The 15,963-nt window shown below is 36.0% G+C and overlaps 1 protein-coding gene across 4 annotated transcripts in view; it reads left to right on the top strand.

The window, feature by feature from the left end:
• The first annotated feature begins 1,213 nt into the window (after positions 1-1,213).
• TFAP2B (transcription factor AP-2 beta) overlaps positions 1,214-15,963 on the top strand; it is a 33,744-nt gene continuing 18,994 nt past the window's right edge. For 2 of the 4 annotated variants that reach the window (XM_072407367.1, XM_072407365.1), the window contains exons 1-3: positions 1,214-1,344; positions 6,239-6,691; positions 10,166-10,223. In XM_072407367.1, coding sequence (XP_072263468.1) covers positions 1,264-1,344; positions 6,239-6,691; positions 10,166-10,223 — 592 coding nt within the window. In that variant the 5' untranslated portion in view covers positions 1,214-1,263. Of the gene's footprint in view, positions 1,345-4,191; positions 4,568-6,238; positions 6,692-10,165; positions 10,224-15,963 lie in introns of those variants that run through there. The other 2 variants (XM_072407366.1, XM_072407369.1) reach the window with 2 other exon arrangements.

Below are 15,963 nucleotides of genomic sequence, written 5' to 3'. Positions count from 1 at the left end.
ATTTATCCATGAATCTATATATTTGTATGTATCTTTCCCTCTGTATATCTCTATTTATCTATTAATATTTCTATATTGACTATAATATTTCTACCATTCTATGTGTCCTTTTAATACCTATCATTCTTTTTACACTTTTCTATCTTTAATATATATATATGTGTGTGTGTGTGTGTGTGTGTGTGTGTGTATTTATCAACATCTATCTATCATTCCTTCTGTCCTTCTACCTTTATCATTTTATATATATTTCTATGTATTTGCCTATCCATCCTTCTATATAGCTATGTATGTATCTATCCTTCTAAATATATCTGTCTATATCTCCATCCATCTATCATTCCTTCTATATTTCTATCTATTATATATCATTTTATATATATGATGTATCTGTCTATCCATCATTCTATTTTTCTATCTATGTATTAATCCCTCTACAAATCAGTAATTCTATCTATCCATCTCAGAAATGTCATGTACCTATTACATGCTTTTATTTCTATATGTAATAACTAAATATTAATGTGAGTATAATAACTAAGTATAATATATTGTCTTTACTTTAAATAAAAATCTATCTATTTGTCTCCCCTGTATCTATCATGTTTTTATCTTTCCCTCTATCTATATATCTATGAATCTATTCATCATTTAGTCTTATATACTATTACATGATTTAAACATTTCAAGAAAATGAAAAAGGAATAACTTATCCTAACTCTTTCCTCTCTTTCCTAAAATATTTTTCTACATCCTTGCAGTACTTAATACATGCCACTCTACTTGTATTACATTGTAAATAAACCTTTATATCAAAAATAACAAAAAAAAAGACAAATACATAGAAGTGTGAGCATCTTCATAAAAATAGCAGTACATATGTATCTATTGATTTATATAAAAAAGTGATAAACAAAATCTATACTTATGAAATCTATATAATATAAAAGTTTCCAGACAAGTGGCTGCCCTGAGCCCATCCAGGGATTGATATGGTCCAGCTCTGTAGATGAGTGTACATGAGCAGCAGCAGACAGACAGACACATCCAGCAATAAATGCATGTGATAGATAGATGGTGGGGGTGGGGGGGTAGGTGTCCTGCAAGCTCAGCCTTTTGTTCACAGCCCCAGAAAGGAGGTTTCTGTTGGTTGCTGCTGTCTGAAGTGGGTTCGGTGTGTGTCCCCCCCACTTGCCATTCATTGTATGTGGATGATTAGAGGCGAGGAGTCAGTGAGAAGCCACACAGCTGCTACTCACATGAATGCTCTCACCTCACTCTGAACAAGCTGCCATCATGCTCTGGAAACTAGTGGACAATGTCAAGTATGAAGACATCTACGAGGTAATCTGGGCATTTGTCCCAACCCCATTGCACCCCAATCTGGCCCTTTGCACCCAAAATTGGGTCTGCAGAGATCTGTACCTTCTACAGCATCCCCTCCTTGCATCCTCCTCATCCTCCTTCATGACAGCTCTGGTTGGACTTTTTTTTAGGACTGGGTCATCGTCTATAGACTATTCATTAATGATCAAAAATAAAATAAATGTGTGCAAAGTTACATCCAATAATAATATCCCCCTTTATTTTTCAACAAATCTCAGATTGTTTTTAATTATCCAAAAAGTGTTTTGTTTTTTGCTTTTTTTTGCATGATGGAAGGACTTTTTATTGAGAATGATTACGTTTATTTTTGTTTCGTTATTTTAATTTATTATTATTTTATTAAGTCATTAAAATATTGCTACAAAATTCTCAAAATGGTAAATTGCCTGAACATGCAGTTAATGCATGTTGTTTTATTGTTATAGGTAGTTAATAAATGTTATTCTTTTTTTAACTATCTAGATAGTTTATTCTAATTCTTTTTATTTTAAAATTTGTATTTTATTTTATATATTTTATTTGTAATATTTTTTCCTATATTTTATTATGTTTTTAATGTATTTGTGATACTTTTTATTTTGGAAGGAGTAATCAGGATAAAGTATCAGGGCAGTTATTTTCTCCTGGGATAAAGTTGATAGCTGTGATGTATGGTTGGGGTGTAACAATGGGTGAGTGTTGTGCTGGATGGGGGTGGTTGGATGGCCTATTTTGGGGAAGTCAGACCCTTGCAGGGTAAGTGTGAAAGAGGTCATTCCTACACAGTCACCGCTTCTAGTTAATGTTTAAAGACTGGCCTTAGGAAGCCAGGAAATAAAAGAGGAGATTGAAGGTTGTCTAGGAAGTGAGATGCAGATAAAAATCTTTGCAGTGGGGTGACTGGGGATGGGGCAATGGATGTAACTTGTAGACTTTTTTTCACAAAGAGATGCTGCCTGTGAATTAGCATGTGCAGAGGACAGGAGCCCCCCATGGCTGCAGGCAGCTCCCAGATAAGGGGGGATTCTGCACTCAATAGCGCCAGTCACGCTAATTAGCAGCGGAACGCCTGGCACAATCCGGCATATGCTGCATTAGTTCCAGGCGGTGCTCTGCCCCATCCCCTGCACTCCTTCTTCTCTGCTTCGACCTATCTTTATCCATTCTTCTCCCTCTGTTCTTCATTTTATAAATAAATACATAAAGTTAGTATAAAATTAAAATTATTATTGCAGTCTATCTACACCCTCTCTTATTTTGGCTTTATGACTCTCTGATTGTTTTCTCTTCTTCACTTCTTAATTTTCCCATTGCTATCTTTTTTACTTTCTATCGATTCTCCCTCTTTATATGTCTCTCAATATTTTGTATTAAATATCTATTTCGTTCTCTACCTGAGTGTCTCTCTGCTTTCTGCCTTTACTTTTTTTCCAAATTGTTTTCTCACCCCCCATAATCTATCTCTGTGTTTTCCTATTGTGTACATATCTGTTCCTCTCTGTGTGTTTCTCTCTTTCCCTTTATCTATAATTCCTTGTTTATTTCTCATTATTTCTCCCCCATCCTGACTCTCCCTCTCTCCTCAGTCTCTTTCATTCCAGTTATATATCTATCTCTTATTTATATCTGTCTCTTATCTATATCTATCTCCTATTTATATATATTTCTTATTTATATCTTATTTATCTTATCTCTTATTTATGTTTATCTATAAGTTCTGTCTACTTATCTTTTTCTCTTCTTGAGTTTGTCTTTTTAGCTCTTTATCTACTTTCTTTCTTTCTTTCTTTCCTTTCTTTCTTTCTTTCTTTCTTTCTTTCTTTCTTTCTTTCTTTCTTTCTTTCTTTCTTTCTTTCTTTCTTTCTTTCTTTCTTTCTTTCTTTCTTTCTTTCTTTCTTTCTATTCATATATCTGTATTCTTCTGTTCTCTCTTCCCTTCCTCTATACATTGGCCATCATTCCCTCATTATATCTATATTCCTTTATTTCTATCTGTATAGTTTGTTATATCTTCCTGTTCTATCTTTTCTTCTTCTTCTTCTTCTTTTCTCTTCAATATCACATTCCTTTTAAACACTTTGACCCAAATATTATTGCTTAGGTGTTCCCATACCCTGTTATCCAGTCCTAACCTTACAATTATTATCCCAGCTTTCATATATAAGAAATCTATCCAGCCACAAACACTTTCCACCTCTCCTTTTCTCCTCCACCACAAACAAGCACACCCCTTGGCTCCAAGGAATTTACTGCCACAGAAATTGGGTTAAAATGCTGTTTTCTCTTCCCTTCTGCAGCCCTGTGTAGCAAACAAGCAGATAATGACGGCCTGGCTGGTTTTGCTAGTTCGCAGGACATCAAAAGACACTTGAGATTGCCTGTGGCTGTCCGTGAAACGAGAAATTCTCTTTAAAAAAAAAAAAGCCAGAGAGAGAGAGAGAGCTTGAATGTGTTTAGAAAGTTGTGCGCCCTGCGCCACTTCGGAGCGCACGGGGACGCGAAGCAACCTTTGTTTATTTGTTTAGAAGTATTAATCACCAAGGGCTATTAGCAGGGTATAATTAGGTGAAAGAGGAGGAAATATTTTTTATTAGCCTCTAGGTTCACTTATGGTGATTATTCCATAATCCTCTTTTCTTTGTGTGTATATATGTGTGTGATTTGCACACTCTGCTCAAAGTTAATTGACACTGTTCTGTTGCAAAGTTTTTTAGCCAAGACTTCCTACCCCCCCCCCCTTCTCCAACCCCCCCTTCTGATTACATCTAGTAATTCTCCATTGAATAAACGTCACTTACAATGGGTAGGGGAGCTAGAGAGCTGGCTGAGGCTTCACGCTCCATGCTCCCTTTAAAGGGCTCCTGTAGTATTAATAGTCATGAATATCAATTATTGTGAGGCGGTGTAGTGCAGAGCTGGGCAGGGTCGCATAGACATTCTGCTCCTAGCCTTGGGTGGAAGAGGATTACATTTGGAGCTCAAAAAAAAAGGGAGCCACTCACACAGACTGCGAGGACAATACACTTCCTATTTTTTGGGGGCATTTTTTGATGGATTGTCTTGGAACACTCTCAAGCAGTTTTGCAGTTCTTTTCCCCCCTCAACCTTCACTTACAGCAATTTCTTTTTTTTATTATTTGATTTAACTGTTGCAAGGCACTGAATATTTGCCCAGATGTTAGTTCACACCTACTCAGCTATGGTGAGTTTACATTTTTTTCTGAATTTTCCCTTTAACGCCTTTGGCTTAGTAATTTAGGGCAATAATTGCATGGTGCAGCTGGATTCTCCTGCCTGGTGTAAGGTGGACTGTATTCAGCTGTGGAGGGGGGAGACAAGCTTAGTGGATTTTGCTGGTGGCAATTTGGACTTGGACACTTATTGTTACCCATTCTCTTCTACATGGGGCAACCTCATGTTATTTCTTTTCATTTTTTGTGCAATATTTTTGGATTTTCTTTAGTTTCTTTTGTATTATTATAGCTTTATTTTTTTTTTTTTTTTACTTTTTTGCTCTTGGAAAAACTCATTTTGACTTTACAGTATTTTACAGCAAGCCCATATGACTTTAATTACCTCGAGATTAAAAATTCACAGCTTTACATTTCTGGAGTGAAATGTGATTTAACAGAACGTATTTTCTTGCAAATATTTTTTTAATTAATTGGATTGAAGTAAAGAGCAATTTGGGTGTTTTTTTATCTATTTTATTTTGTATTTGCTGGCATGTAAATGGTTTATGTGACTGATATAAGTTTTATATGAGGGCGGTGGTGGTTTGGAAAAGGTTTTTGAATGGGGAAATGAGTGGCTTTTTTAATAATAATATCGATCTAGGGAGAAAAGTTTTTTTATTACTTTTACTGCTATTCGTTCTGGCATGCGAGTGGTTTATTTTGTTTACGTGTGTTATAGGTCTGAGTTTATTATTAGGTTGATTTTGTAAAAACATTGAATAAGACACATTCACCCTAATTATTCATCATTATTTAGATCCAGTGAACAATTTATGAAGATGTATTATTCCTATTTAAAGTTGCCGCGTATCTCTCTTTTTTGTTGTATATAATATATTTGTATATAATATATAATGTAATATATATAAAATATATTACATGTTATGTATTGTGATTTGGATATTCTTGTAAATCGTTGATCGACTTTTACTCTTCACATTAATAACATTGATCCAGGATTAAATTTGGGACTATTTTAGCATGTCAGTGGTTTATTATAACATGGATTATAGAATATGGGTTTTTATATTATGGTCATAGTTGTGATTTGGAAAATAATATTAAATAAGGTTCTGATTTGGATATTGTTGTTGATCGTCTTTTATTCTTCCCATTGATTGAGGGTTTCATTTGCGCATTTTTGACACTATTTTAGTTGTTTTGTTAATTTATGGGTTATAAGATATGGGTTTTTATATTAGGGTGATGGTTGTGATTTGGAAAATATTATTAAATAATGTTCTGATTTGGGTATTGTTGTTAATCGCCTTTTATTCCCCCCAATAATAAGATTGATCCAGGGTTTAATTTGCGCATTTTTGCACTATTTTGGTGCATTGTTATTATATGGGTTATAGGATATGGGTTTTTATATTAGCCTGATATTTGTGATTTGGAAAATAATATTAAAAAGGGTTCTGATTTAAATATTGTTGCTGATTGCCTTTTATTCCTCTCATTGATCCATGGATTAATTTGCGCATTTTGGCACTATTTTGGTGGTTGTTGTTACATGGGTTATAGGATATGAGTTTTTATATCAAGGTGATGGTTGTGATTTGGAAAATAATATTAAATATGGTTCAGATTTAGATTTTGTACATTTTTATGACAGAAAATGTTGACTTGTGTTACAGGACCGTCATGACGGTGTCCCCAGTCACAGCTCCAGGCTGTCCCAGTTGGGCTCGGTGTCCCAAGGACCCTATTCCAGTGCCCCTCCGCTGTCACACACACCTTCCTCGGACTTTCAGCCCCCCTACTTCCCACCACCCTACCAGCCGCTGCCCTACCACCAGAGCCAGGATCCCTACTCCCATGTCAACGATCCCTACTCCCTGAACCCCCTGCACCAACCCCAGCAGCACCCCTGGGGGCAGCGCCAGAGGCAGGATGTCAGCTCAGACACATCTCTCCTACCCCAGCCCCGAGCCTCTCTGCCCCAGCTGTCAGGACTGGACCCCAGAAGGGACTACCACTCTGTCCGGCGCCCCGATGTCCTGCTCCACTCTGCCCAACATGGCCTGGACTCCATGGGGGATGGCATGTCCCTGCATGGCATCGGGCACCCTGGCATGGAGGACGTCCAGGTAGGTCCCAGCTCTGCCACATGGAGTGCCTTATTATATTAATATACTAAAAAGAATCATATTACAAGTAGTCTTATCTTATTATGTTTATTGCATTGTTGTGTTATATTATATTGCATATGATTAGCTTTGATTTATTTTATAATATATTATACTATGGATATAAATTGGTGATACGTCTCTGTAAAATCTGTCATTTCATTTCATATAACTAAAAGGAAAAGGGAACAGAGTTAGAATAAGAGAAGGAAGACAGATGGCAAGAGAAATAGAAACAAGAGATGAATAGATACATGGCGAGATAGACAGATAATAAAACATAGATAAAGATAATAGAAATATAGATAAATGGATTACAGTGAAAGACAGAGATAGGTAAAGAGAAAGAGAGATACAGAAAATATAAAATGATAAAATTGATATAATACAGATAATAGAGAAATATACAGATATAATATAGGATAGAGGAGAGAGAGAGAGAAAATATAGAGTATACAGTGAGAGATAACATGATAGATGATAGATAGATATAGATAGATAGATAGATAGATAGATAGATAGATAGATAGATAGATAAATTCATGGAGATTGATTCCTAAATATACAAAGAAAAAAAGCACTGTAAGAAAGAAAGTGGATAGTATAAAAAAGAAACATTGAAAGAAATGTACAGAAATCAAAGATAATACAAACAAATGCAGAAATGCATGAAGGTTAAATCATGGAGAATTCGATGACAAATGAAAAAAAGAAAGAATTTGGATAGTATGGGCAAGAAAGAAAGAACATAGAAAAAAATATATAAAAAAGACAGATAATACAAAGCAACAAAATGCATGGAGATTAATTCTTGGAAAGAAATGACAGATGATAGAAAGAAGGAAAAAATAAAGAGAATGAACAAATAAATTTGGACAACATTTGGGGTCAACTGAACCAGAAAGAAAGAGAATAAAGAAAGAGAAATAGAGAGACAAAAAATAATATAAAGTGCAAAAATATATGCAGATTAATGGAATTAATCAAGGAAAAAATACGTGATAGATGATAGAAAGAAAGAAAGATAAAAAAGAAAGAAATAAAGAAGGAAAGAAAAAAAAGAAAGAAAGAAAGAAAGAAAGAGATTTTCTATACACAATATGAACAAGAAAAAAAAATAATACAGAGAAAGGGAGAGAGAGAGAGAGAGAGAGAGAGAGAGATGAAAGATGATACAAAGTAACATCAATAGACGAAGGTGATTTCATAGAAAGATATACAGATGACAGCTGATCACATAAGTACAACGTGCAATGCCTGGGTAATAATTTTCATGTCTAATAATAAAATACTATTCAATGTCTTTGTAGATATTTTTTAAAAAATAGATATAAACTGAAAACCAGGTAATATTTGTATGCCACATCTGTTATAGCAGAACTGTTTTTATTTTAGATCACCTGTAACTTAAACAACATGAAGCATATAGATTACAATTAGTAGCCATGTATTGGCTCTCTCATTCTGTTTGTGTAATTCATGTTTTTATAATGTGCCATGGCATGCCATGCTAGGGATTGGTCGAGCTCCTAATGTTGCAGCAACTTTGTTTAGTGATCACACAAACGATTTACCACAACTCAGATATCTATTCCCAATGATCCATAATAAATACTTCTCTCCTATTCTAGATCTTATCATTTGGATGAACACTTTTCTGCGCCTTTTTGTAATTGACGCAGTTTATTGCACTGGGGTTGTTTCAGTAGTAATAGAAAATGTATTTTTTCCATCACTCATACTAGCAAGCAGGGGAAATCCTTGACATTTAATTCAGCCTTTGTAATGTGTTTAGTTCTGCCACACTGCATACGTCGGCTATTGAACCCTTCCCATGAAAGGAAAGCCACAAGTCAAAACAAGCTTGTTGAAATGCCATTAGTAACAAAGTTAGCTTGTGTCTTGTTATAATGAGACGTGTTGTTTTTTTTTTCTTTCCTGAAAAACAACGCATGGTTCAGAATAGCTACAAAAAGTCGCAGCGATTGTTAGGACAGCCTGCGACACATGGCTGCGTTTTGTGGCCTGGCACAAGATTTGAGTATGGCTGTGCCAACCTGAGACCCAGCAACCTTCCTGCATGCTTTTAAAGTGAAGAAGTGTAGTAATTAAAAGTCTCAGTTGTTTGTGCCATATTTCTGCGTGTAGTCCTAATTAAATTTTTACGATCCTCTCAGTGACTATTAAGTGCCAACATGCTGGGTACATATCCCGAACAAAAACCCAGCAGGCGATTGTAATTAGATAGAATATCAGACAGAAGTCCTCATTAACTACAATGACTTCAGTAAGTTAGTGCTGGATGGTGGGGCTGGGACTACTACCTGGTGCCCCCCTCTGCTCCTAGGTGCCTGGTCACTGGGGGGTGCAGGGTAGTATGGGGGATGAGAGAGCCCTGCAGCAAGGAGATCTATTAACCCCTTCAGAGGCCAAGCCCCCAGCTAAATGTCACCAACAGACCAATTTAAGGCTGACCCCACTGCCACACATCTAACCTTTCCCATCCTAATCCACTTATCTACCAAAACTCTGAGAGTTACAAAAAATAGTTTCACAGCAAAATAGAGTTAAAAAGCCCTTGAGACATTTTATGTATTGACTCGCTGGGAATTTTCTTTTGCCAATCAATATCTGTTATAATTGGCACAAAATAATTTGGTGGAGAATTACAGACTGATCAGAAAAAAAGAAATAATAATAGAAAAATAGAAATAAGATAATATGGAAATAAAATTATATTAATAAAAATAATAATAATAAAAAAGATCACAGAAATAAAACAATAAAAATATTATCACCACTGCAAAGGCTACATGATAATTCTTCCCAGCTATCCATTACCTTGTACTGTGCAATCCCCCTTACAATTGCTTCCTATAAATTCCTATTTATTTAAAAACAGTTTCATTTCCCCTGTTCAAAAATAATAATAGTAAAATAAAATCAATTTTATTCTCAGTTATTTTTGATTTCTTTTTTTTTCCTCCCACCCCATAGATATCAGGAGACAAGCTAGCGCCATTACCCAACCCAGCACAAAATCGAATCAGAAAATAAATGGCAGCGCTAAGTGAACGCCTTTCATTTGCTTGGCGTGTATAGGAAGTCTTATTTAAATTTGGATTTATTTGAAGCTGCGCATTGAATTATGCAGAGCAGACTCCGCTCAGCCCAGGCTGCACAATCCGCTGTATAATTCAATGTTTAACAAGATAAGAAAATCACTGCCTCAAACACACACTTCTCATTTTTTATGATCAACATCAGCTGCAAAATATATTTCATTTTCCACTCTGTGTCCATATGGGCTGCATAATATACACTGTCCTGCCGGGTTAATATAAATGGAAATGGCTGCTGACTGTAATTTATAGATTCTGGGTTTTAATATCCAACCTTCTCATGCTGTTAATCTCTCTTGGTTTATATTCACAGTCAGTGGAAGATGCTAATAACGCCATGAATCTGCTGGACCAGTCAGTCATCAAGAAAGGTATGGATGAGAACATCCACCACCTACCTATCTACTTACCTTTCCCACCCCAAATACTGAGCCATCATTACAGATCATTCTATATCCCAATTATTTCTATGTGCAGGTACAGGTGTGTATTAGGCTGTCACTGGCTGGTATTATTACTGCCAGAAGTAGCATTTGTAGAAGATTTCATATGGTGATCACCTGTGTATTGTTCTGTGCAAAAATATATTGTATTATATAGTGCCAATGTTACACAGCTCTGTACAATAAATATAGGGGGGCAAGTGACAGGCAGATACAGACACAGGAGGAGGAGAGGACCCTGCCCCGAAGAGCTTACAATCTAAGAGGTAGGGAAGTATTTAGAGGTATATGTGTACAAATAATACATTTAAATCTTTATATATATATATATATATATATATATATATATATATATATATAAAATAATATAGATAAAAAAGGAAACACCAACTTCCACAAAGCTACATGTCACAATTCCAATCTGATGGATACAATGTATCTAAAGGGATCATTAAAAATGGATTTGGGAAAAATAAAACACCTGGTGACCCTGTCTATGGCCAATATAAAAATATATAATGGAGATTTTATATCTGCGATCGTTTCTCTGAATAAAAGCTGCACGAAACAATAGCAAAGCAATAAATCTGCACAAAACAAATGTCCTTCCTATCTTCTCCATTCTTAATAAAATTCCAGTTTATTCATGTATTTATTTTGTAGGAATTGAGTATTTCGTTGTAAGATATCCCAATGATATTATTCAGCCATTTGCCATGATTATTAATTCGGATAAATATATTTTGGGAGGAAGTTTTATAAAGGCACTGGCAGGCGTTGTTCTAAACCCGAATGTCTCTTCTTCTATTCTTTCTCTTTGCTGACAATTGTTCTCCTCACCTCCTCCTCTCTGATCGCTGGGTCTGTCACTGAGCACACATTGCCCGATCTATCCATGCGATCCTTTCTGTCCGCCGATTCATAGATCTTCACAAATGTTTGCAGTCTCTCCTACAGCTGTAAGCAAAATCATTAACTAATTAAACTCATTACATGTAATTACAAGAACTCATTTCGGGCTTATTGCCTGCCGCTCATTTCTTCTTTTTTGACAAATTCAGACGATGTGTGACAAGGACGATCTGCTGTCACCTCGTGTGTAGGGATCAAATCGTTCCGGGAATCGGGAATGTGTGTATGGGAGATGTGATTGTGGATTGCTGCGGGATGAGAATAAAATATCATGGCAGAGGTCATATAGATTGTCCTGATCTGCTGGATGGAAAGATTATTATCGGGTGATATTCCCTATACTCACATACAGAGGGAGCAGTGTGCAATGGGGATCAAACCCCTCATATGTTGGCGCTATATAAATCCTGTTTAATAATAATAATAGTTTCTAGACAAAAACAATTCAGGCCAACCTGAACTTCTAAATTTCTCTATCCACAGCTCACAGTATCTTAGTGTGGTGGTCAATGAGTAACACTGTTAGGGCCCCATCACAAATCAATATGACCCATCATTTTCAGGCAATGAGGTCTCTTAAATGAACACCAATTATTTTATTATATGGACCCCCCCCCAAACTACTATAATGGTTTGGTCCATGTCAGTCATCATGTGGTGGGTTGCAGAGCTAATGCCAGTCTTGGACAATAGAAGATACACCTTGTACAGGGGCAATAACTATGGGCATTAATGCCAGCGAGACATCCCAGAACATGAAAGGTGGCCTTGGATAACCATTTGGTAAAAGGTGGAGGTTCTTAGGACCATTCCGAATAGGACAGGAAATCCCAGTATTCACTAAGCTTCACTTTGCTACGAACATATATTACTTTAGTCAACCAACCTCAATGATTTCTAACTGGCCTGGTTGCTATTCTCCTAAATGAGCCTTGTCTTCAACGAGCTCATAGATATTAGATAGTTGCCTGGTACAAAAACTAGGGCCAAGGCCAAGGCTGGTGATTGTTACCTCAATGATCATTGCCATGATATGTGTGGTCACTAGCCAATGGCATAGACCAGGTGACTGTGGTTATATCCAGGGCTCAAACCTGGCATGCACCAGTTATGGTGAAGGATCACAGCACTGATGCAGTATGGTGAATCTCTTTGATACTCGGTGAATGAGGGTTTAGTTAACCCTATATGGTGTCCATGTTCAGATATCAAATCTGCCATTGCTGTCCTTTCCTTCTGCAAATTCCATGTCATTCCAATCCATTACCTACTATAGCTTCAGATCCCTGAGCATGCAACAAGTCAGAAGGTCTTGGAATTGGCTTCTGAATACTGGTGAGGGTACAAACCCCAAACCTTGTATAGTGCTGGGTAGATAGCCCCACTTGCCTTGGCATGTGGCACCCTATGCGGCTGGCGGTTGTGCCCAATTGGCAATAAAAGCTTTGAAAGTGTTTCTTCCAGGACAATCTGCGTTACATTTAAATTGAGCTGTTGAGTGAATTGACGCTGATGAGATGTTAAAGCTGCGTTGTATGTAATTATCACCGTGTACAATGGAACCGCTCGCCATAATGGGCATTGATTGGCTGCTGGAAATATGATGCGTGTAACCGTGTCACACATGATGAGCTCAACACACGCTGCAGCTCAGTCATGGGAATCTATGTTACTTGTTGTTACAGTCTTTATTTATGTTTGTTGTTGTTGTTTGTTTAATAGATTGTACAAACCATGCAAAATCCATGCAATCATTGTCATGTATGCAGCCAGCTTTACAGAATATTTTGTGGTATTTATCGTTACCCAAACATGTCACAAAAATCTAGTTTCAAGCTTACAATTTGATTTTTAAATGTAATTATTTTTTGTTACATATTGTCAATGCATGCAATTTTAAGAAAGTCATCCTAACTAATGGTGATTTTTAGAGGAAGGATACTTTTCCTGATGTATCCAGTTTATGTTTTTTATAACATTTTTTATATTCCTTTGTGACCAGACACATTGTGATTCTTGTACATTTACATATATACGATATATATAATATTATATTATATATATTCTGCAGTTTGTAGATTGTACACGCCAGTTGTAGTGGTCAGCTAAATAATTCCTATTTGGAGTTATATTAGATTGTCCTAAAGTGTGTTGGGATGTTTGTAATGCAGTAGTGCCTTTGATTGTATATCTGGATGGGACATAAAGTATTTTCAAGATATCATTTGTATGGTTGACATAAAGACATTTAGAAGGTGATGCTGTCATTTTATATATATATATATATATATATATATATATATAATGTAATACATTTTATTGATAGAGTGCTCAACTTTGTTTTATTATGTTTGATGTATATAACAAGGTTAGTACAATATTGCAAACAATAACAATAATAATGATAACATAATAATAATAATATTTAGATATTTAAACTCACATATATATATATATATATATATATATATATACATATATGTAAAAAAAATATAATTGTGTGTGTGTCATTACAAGGAATACAAATGATGAACACCATTAACATGTTTTTGCAGGGAGTAAATATTGTGGTCTGTGTGATATAGACACAGTACATTTTTTGCTATATGGCCTTATCTTTACTTTTTAAAGTTGTGTTATTATTATATTATTATAAGCACATACAGCAGTTGTAAAGTAATTGTATGCAATTTTCTAACTTTTTTAGGGGGTTGCAAATGGAACACATTTGCCCTATAGTTGCGGACTACCAGAAGTGTTTTTTCCAAGCGTGATCAAACGTTGTGCACTAACACATTATTATTATTTTTGGTATTATTAATAATAATAATAATAATAATAATAATAATAGTAATTTCATTATTAATGTTTGGTATTTATATAACACCAACATATTACGCAGCGCTGTACATTAAATAGGGGTTGTTAATGACAGACAGATACAGACAGTGACACAGGAGGCGGAGAGGACCCTGCCCCGAAGAGCTTACAATCTAAGAGGTGGGGAAGCAGCATACATTGCTTTTCTGGACTTCTACTTCTTTTATGCTAGGTTTCAGTAGCTGAAAGATTCTTCACTCCCAGCATTTACTTGCAGTGCTTTAATTCTTTTTCTATTCTTTCTTCTTTTTCTATTCTTTTATTCTATTGAGGTTATTTGATGGGCTAAAATGTTGCTAGTTTAAGCTAAATTTAAATAAACAATCACCCTGCGCTGCCTATTTGTGCAATATATATATAAATATTATGTTTTTATATGATATCATATACCACTAAAGGCTAAGGCATTCCAGCTGATTTCTGATGATAGGCTGATCATAGTACTTGTGAGCAATCTTTCCTAAAATCATAAGATTGATTCAACCAGTCATAAAATACACTAATAAACATTGCCAGAATATTCCTAACATTAATATATCGTCAATGCCTTAAATTAAATCAAATCCCTAAAATCATAATATGTATATTTGAAAGTCATTGCTGTTAGTACTTCAAGCTGTTTCCCAATGCGTGTCCTGTGCTGTCACATGAGCTTCTGATAGAGACTACAAGCAGCCAATTTAATGCACATTATGCTGGCATAGTCCTCTGTTGTCACCATTGGGAAACCCACTCTGACCAATGCCATGCTGCTACATAGACAGGAGGTGGATGCAATGAAATTATTCAAAGGATAAAATGATGAAGCAAATATCTTATTTTATTTAAAAGACAGCAATTTTTTATGACACACAATGCTATGGCAAACAAATTTCTATTCCGTAAAGGAACCTTATGTATTGGGTGAATGCAAAATGTTGCCCCCCACTTACCTCTCCCAGTGCTCATATATAAAAACTTCATTCATAGCAATGTGATTATAATTTCTTCGGGACAGGGTCCTTTTCTTGTGGTTGATCACGCTTGGAAAAAACACTTCTGGTAGTCCACAACTTTGGGGCAAATGTGTTTGTGGGGGGTTAAAGGCATTTTGCATATCTTTAGAGGGGGGCAAACTTTCATTTGAAACCCTCTAAAAAAGGTTTAAAATTGCATACAATTACGGTACAACTGCTGTATGTGCTTTCCAGCCATTTCCAAAGAGTGCCAAAGTGGGGCGGCCTGGTGGTGGATAGCACTCTCACCTCTACAGTGCCCAGTCCAAGGATCTGGCTGGGACACTATCCCAGGGTTCCATTTGGCCACTCCAATTTTCCCCAAACCTCCAAAAACATGCAGTTAGCTTAAATGGGTTCCAGATCGGCCCCCAGTAATTGTCCTTGGTAGAAATAAAAATAAGTATCACATCCAAAGTGCAGCACTTTACTCCTTCCCCAGCATAGACCGCTGCTCTATAGGAACACATGGGCATTAGAGTTTCGGTATATAATGGGCAGTAAAGGTTTGGTATATAATGGGCAGGAAAGGTTCGGTATATAATGGGCAGTCAAGGTTTGGTATATAATGGGCAGTAAAGGTTCGGTATATAATGGGCAGTAAAGGTTCGGTATATAATGGGCAGTAAAGGTTCGGTATATAATAGTCAGTAAAGGTTCGGTATATAATGGGCGGTAAAGGTTCGGTATATAATGGGCAGTAAAGGTTCGGCATATAATGGGCAGTCAAGGTTCGGTATATAATGGGCTGTAAAGGTTCGGTATATAATGGGCAGTAAAGGTTCGGTATATAATGGGCGGTAAAGGTTCGGTATATAATAGTCAGTAAAGGTTCGGTATATAATGGGCAGTAAATGTTCGGTATATAATGGGCAGTAAAG

The sequence above is a fragment of the Pyxicephalus adspersus genome, chromosome 4 (genome assembly GCF_032062135.1).
Source record: "Pyxicephalus adspersus chromosome 4, UCB_Pads_2.0, whole genome shotgun sequence".
NCBI classification, from domain to species: Eukaryota; Metazoa; Chordata; class Amphibia; order Anura; family Pyxicephalidae; genus Pyxicephalus; species Pyxicephalus adspersus.
Note: the sequence above shows the minus strand (reverse complement) of the source record. Positions and strands in the feature narration are given on the sequence as shown.